The sequence below is a fragment of the Olea europaea genome, chromosome 18, assembly GCF_002742605.1.
Source record: "Olea europaea var. sylvestris chromosome 18, O_europaea_v1, whole genome shotgun sequence".
NCBI classification, from domain to species: domain Eukaryota; kingdom Viridiplantae; phylum Streptophyta; class Magnoliopsida; order Lamiales; family Oleaceae; genus Olea; species Olea europaea.
In genome coordinates, this window is record NC_036254.1 from 5,811,304 (window position 1) to 5,817,271 (window position 5,968).

General features: G+C 30.5%; 1 protein-coding gene across 1 annotated transcript; it reads left to right on the top strand.

Annotated features, from left to right (window-relative positions):
• Positions 1–1,811: 1,811 nt before the first annotated feature.
• Positions 1,812–4,801, top strand: LOC111367291 (inositol oxygenase 1-like). The gene is made up of 11 exons (XM_022988090.1): positions 1,812–1,877; positions 2,304–2,406; positions 2,825–2,906; positions 3,032–3,236; positions 3,330–3,389; positions 3,638–3,690; positions 3,804–3,926; positions 4,029–4,098; positions 4,228–4,306; positions 4,405–4,486; positions 4,569–4,801. Exons 1-11 carry the CDS (start codon positions 1,847–1,849, stop codon positions 4,593–4,595), a joined length of 915 nt encoding a protein of 304 aa, XP_022843858.1. The 5' UTR covers positions 1,812–1,846; the 3' UTR covers positions 4,596–4,801.
• The last annotated feature ends 1,167 nt before the right edge of the window (positions 4,802–5,968 follow it).

Consider the following 5,968-nt stretch of genomic DNA (forward strand, 5'->3'; position numbering starts at 1 on the left):
TGGCTTTAGTGCACGGGACAAAATTTTGACTGATCACATTTCAAGACTTTAGAAGACAAGATTTTAATTCAAAGGACTAGGAAGAAGCAGATCTCCAAATCTAAGATTAAGAATTAATAGCTAAGACTTACAAGTACCGCATTCAAAAGTATTGTATACGTTAATTCTTTAATTTTTTGACATTTTAGTAAAATTGTACACCTAATTTCTTATTTGCATAAAATTTTAATTTCCCTTACGTTAAAAATTGTCGATCCCAAACTTGAAAATAGAAAGAAGCTTTCACTTTTTATTAATTTATAAACTGAGCCGTTTCGACCCATTGTAACACTCAATTATTTATACTTAACATGAAAGAAAAATGGTAATGAGAAAGTATAATTTAATCAAACCACTAAATAAGTGAGATCTGTGAAATTTTTAAAAATGAACAGGGTGATTGGCAAATTTTCTGGGATGTCTGTAATTTGTCCTTTACGCTTTTTATTGCTTTATTGATAACCAATCGTGCTCCTCTCTCATTTAGCCCTTGTTTGAGCTCCATTTTTGGGGGAAAAAAATGAATTTTTGAATAGTGTATTAATGTGAAATATGTGATTAAAAAATAAGAAAAAAATTTAGATTTGCATGTAATATTATTTTATTGAAAAATGTGTGGTTGAAATAATGTTAAAACACTGTAGAAAAATACATTTTTCCCAAAGAATGGGATTCAAACAAGGGCTTAGTCTCGTTTGGTAGTAATTTTTCACCCAAGAAACTTAATTTTTTAACCATTATTTTATTATTTCAATCGTTATTTTTGACCACTTCACTTACATATAGGACCCACTATCAAAAAATTAATTTTCATAATTACTATTGAACAAATATGTGAGATTCACATATATGTGGTTATTTGTCAAGTTCATTGATAGGAAGAACAATGCACATCATGTCTTTGTTTGACTCTTATTTAAAAATAATTTTTTTTAAATTCATTTTCAACTACGTGCTTTATTAACATTTTAACTATTCATTTTATTAACTTTAATCAAAATCTACTCAAATATGATTTTTATTAAAAATAAACAGGTTCTCTAATTTACTTATAACTTATAAGTTTCTAAAATCCCAGGGCCACAAAATTTTAAAAAGAATAATATTATTTAATGGATGTTAATATAACATTAAGCTCTCATTTGAGTCACTTTATTGTAAAAATGAGAATGAAAAATATAGTCGTTACTGATCTTATATAAAAAATAAAAATTTAAATATAATGATTTGATGTGATGAATAATGATCATATTTTTTATTTTAATGAGAAAATAATGTGACTTAAAAGACCTTTCACTCAACGCCACCTTAAAAAACAGAAATAACATGGCAAGGGGCCTAATAGGATCCAGAACGGAGCGCTTAAAGTCTATGACATCGACTAGAATCACGTCAGTAGGACCCACAATTCAGAAGCGATAGGAAATCCAACGCCAAGCTGAGTCAGTATGGGTCCCACACTTTGGTAAGTATCTATTCAGAAGGTGACAGCAAATCCGTAGCTCAATACTCCCATTCTCGTGTTTACAGCTATTCCATTTCTTCTCTCTCTCTCTCTCTCTCTCTCTAAAATTAAAGGAATAAAATAAAACAAAATAGAGTCCAAGAGATATATATTCAAAAAGAGAGAGAGATTTTCAGGGAAGGACTTCATTGTTTCGAATTCTCAGGGAAGGACTCGCCGGCGGTTATAAATACTGCCATTTTTCCTAAACCAATATGATACCAACAATTTACATTTTCGCTCTCCAAATTTTTTATATTTTCTCTTTCTTTAATTATATTAATCAAAGAAAGGAGATTGAGGATGACTATCCTCATTGATCAGCCTCAATTTGGTAATTTTTCCCGAATTTTCCCTTAAATTTTTTTTTTCTAAATAATTATCTTTAAGTTTCGTTCAAAATATATATTATAATGTAACAAGTATATTTCACTTCAGATCTATATTTTCTTCAGTGCTTTTCCAACAAAATTTACCGAATTATGTAATATTTGGTGTTTCTTCAGCTCAGATCTATATTTTGAAGCGGAATATATATTACTATAATTTTACTAAATTATGTAATATTTGGTTTTGCTTCAGTTCAGATCTATATTTTGCAGCGGAATATATATTACTATAATTTTACTAATTTTTTTCATTTAATTTCGGTGACCTTGTTATCTATTTATTTATTTATTTATTATTATTATTATTATTATTAGAACTGCAGAACTTTGTTTACCAGATATTTGAATTTATTGCGATTTTGGGAAAACAGGGACTGAAGTGGGAGGAAAAAGGGTTCTCAATAATGAAAAGGAGTTGGAGGGTGACGAAGGATTTAGAATGCCCAATGCCAATTCTTTTGGCCACAATTTTAGGTTTATCCTCTTTTTTAATAATCATTTATAATGGATTTTATTGTTAATTTAGTAACAAGATTATTCGCTTCAACTACAAATTTGTTATTCATTAATTAATTTATGACATAATCAAGGCCGTTGACCAGTACATTGTGCAATGAATTTTGGACCCCAGATTGACAAGTTCATAGAAGCCACAAATATTGGAGAACAAAGAAACATTAATTAAGAACCAAACGACAAATTAATAATTTTAAAGCGAATTTAAATGGTTAAAATAAGTTGATTTAGATGTTTACTTAATTTTTGCATAAAGTGAATCGTTAAGGATTTAAATTTTCCCCTCAAGGGTTGTAGCCAGATCTCGAGTAATATATTAAAGTAAAATTTTGCCAAGATGGTAATTTTTATTTATTTATTTTTTATTGTAAAACAGGGATTATGAAGTTGAAAGTGAAAGGCAAGAAGGGGTGGAAATTTTCTATAGGACTAATCACATCAACCAGACATATGATTTTGTAAGTGACTTTGTGTAACCATATTTTTTATTTTATTTTCTTTCTTTATTTCCCTTCACTGGAATGGAGTTGTGAAAAAGGATTCATATGGATGATCTCGAATGTTTATATTATCGTCGTTGCAGGTGAAGAAGATGAGAGAAGAGTACATAAAATTGGACCGAGTGGAAATGAGCATATGGGAATGTTGTGAACTTTTGAACAACGTTGTTGATGAGAGTGATCCTGATTTGGACGAGCCTCAAATCGAGCACTTGTTACAAACTGCTGAAGCCATTAGGAAGGACTATCCTAACGAAGATTGGCTACACTTGACTGCCCTTATCCATGGTACGCTTTGTTTTAATTTTATTAAATCATAGTTGAAATTTGCGATAGTTTTGTTTAATAAATGCTAATTCATGTCAGTTCGTGTTGTTTCAGATCTTGGAAAGGTTCTTCTTCTTCCTAGCTTTGGTGAGCTTCCTCAATGGGCTGTTGTTGGTAAGCACTGCAATTGCAACCCGTGGCCGAGCCACAATTTTGACGAAATAATGTTGAAGGGACAAATTATATTTGTATTTTGCAAATACTATTATTATTATTATTTTTTTTTTTTAATTTTCTATATAAATTTGAAGAAAATTTCAAAATATTGCAGGCCCCACTTCTGATGAATTCAACTAGTACCTAGTGCATTGTCCCTTGTACACATCAGTCGCTGAGGACTAATATGTGATTTGTTGCTGCAGGTGACACTTACCCCGTTGGATGTGCTTTTGACGAATCAATCGTTCACAACAAGGTCTCTCCCCTTTAAATTTACGAAACTATAATAATTCTTGAATTATGTTACACTCTTTAAATTTTTTTTTCTTGGCGAGAATTTTGAAATTTGCTTTCTGATTATTGCTGCAGTACTTCAAGGAAAATCCCGACTACAAAATTCCTGCTTACAACACTAAATATGGAGTTTATAGCGAACGTTGTGGCCTTGACAAAGTGATGATGTCTTGGGGGCACGATGACTATATGTATTTGGTACATTTTCAAATCTTGGAAGAATATTGTTCATGACAAACGATTTTCACGAAATTTTTGCTATAATCCAGAGAGAGTTGAATTTTTATTACTGTTTTTCAGGTGGCGAAGGAGAATAAATCAACCTTACCTTCGGCCGGTCTTTTTGTGATCAGATACCATTCATTTTATGGTAAGCGAAGTACATAGCACGACAAGTTTGTGTTGATGGTGTATAATTCGTGTCAAACAAAATCAGAACAGCAAGAAATTATCAGAGGACAAGTTTGTGTTGACGAAATTATTATTTTTTTTTCCGCAGCTTTGCATAGGTCGGGAGCTTACAAGCACTTGATGAATGAGGAAGACAAGGAGAATCTGAAGTGGCTAAAGATTTTCAAGTACAGTCGATCATTCTTGTCAATACAAAGCCAATATTTTTAGCATTCAAAATTCCAAAAATGTACAAATATTTTATTTTCTAGATCACTTTGTGCAGCAAGTATGATTTATACAGCAAGAGCAAGGTTAGAATTGATGTCGAAAAGGTTAAGCCATATTATCTCTCTCTCATTGAAAAGGTTTGTGCAAATTTTCTAAATTTACTCGTCTGTCAGTAAATTTATAATTCACCTCCTCTGATTTTTGATATGTTTTATGCAGTACTTCCCTGAAAGGCTGAGGTGGTAAGGAGTTTGTGAAGGGTACGAGCGCCCATGTAGTCTCGAGATTTATGAGTTCTTAACTAGAAAACATTTGCATTGTAGCATATGTTTTCTAGTTGTTTGAATAATGTTTCTTCCATTGTATATGTTTGTTTTGCTAGATAATAAAATAATCGAAGTAATAATATCTGTTATTGTGTTTGAATCTACATGTTCAACAAATATTGGGTACTAGGCACGACTATTTTAATGCTCTATCGGTTCTAACTTATAAAAACTAAAGTTACTAATTTTTATCTATGAGTAATTACGTATAAATTGTACTTATTGTAAATCACTTTACGCTAGTTATATTTGAAAATTAGTCATTCTCGGGTCAAGAAGAGGCTGTCTTAACAAGTACATGGGCAAGAGAAAGTGAATTAGATAACAATATATTACAACTTAAATATGCAATAATTAACAAAAAATATTTAAATGTGCACCATATGGATTGTAAAAATTAAATGTGTCCTTTATGCTTCAATAAATTTTGCAATCTCATGAATTCAACGAAAATAATACTCTCTTGATTATGTAACTTGTTTAGCTCAACTGCATTGTTCACTGTAAAGTTACTAGTGACTATGTGGTGATTCGTACATATAGAGAGAAGTATATTGTGCGAGAGAGATCATTAAGCTTTTACAAAAAAATTTAAACATAGATTTATGTGTTTTATTACGAGCCTCCATGCCATATCCGTTGGATTGACCTATTGAACAGAGTTAGCTCAAGCATTAAGCGAGTTAGGCAAGCACCTAAGGTCCTCAACTTTTAAAATTATATATTTTTCTCTTTATTTTTGAAAACAAAAATTATGTTTCTAATTCATAACATTAAAAATAAGTTAAGGATTATGAACTGTTTCTGTGTTAGTACTAATAAAAACAAAAATAATTTAATAAATTTGATTTAACAAATTCAATAAACATATTTCTTAAAAGGAAAGTATAAAGATATATTTTAAATTTTTTGTCATTGTTTTATTAAAAAAAGAAAAAACACAAAAAGAATAAAATTTTTGAGTGATACCTATGGTTTCTCATTAGTGATTAAAGCGCTATCAGTAATTCTCGACAATATCATAGAGAACATTATTATCTGTATTGGCTGATGAAGGAGTGACGGTCATCACCAATCGATAATCCCATTTGAATAACAAGTATTCTTATTGTTGGCCATCATGGACTCCTCCTTGTGGATGACTATTTATCAAAAGGAAACAAATTCATTCAAGATATAACCTTACATCATCGAACAAAAAGAAAGAAAAAGCGTAACGCATATGATCAAATCCATGAAATATACTGCACCATGCATGCATTGCTTACGTCATTGAACCAAAGGCAAGTATAT

Excerpts from the sequence above, each read along its gene's own strand:
- LOC111367291 (XM_022988090.1), top strand. The coding sequence starts at position 1,847 with ATGACTATCCTCATTGATCAGCCTCAATTTG. Across the intron at positions 3,691-3,803 it reads AATCAATCGTTCACAACAAG|TACTTCAAGGAAAATCCCGA; the intron begins GTCTCTCCCCTT and ends TTATTGCTGCAG. Across the intron at positions 4,487-4,568 it reads ATCTCTCTCTCATTGAAAAG|TACTTCCCTGAAAGGCTGAG; the intron begins GTTTGTGCAAAT and ends TGTTTTATGCAG.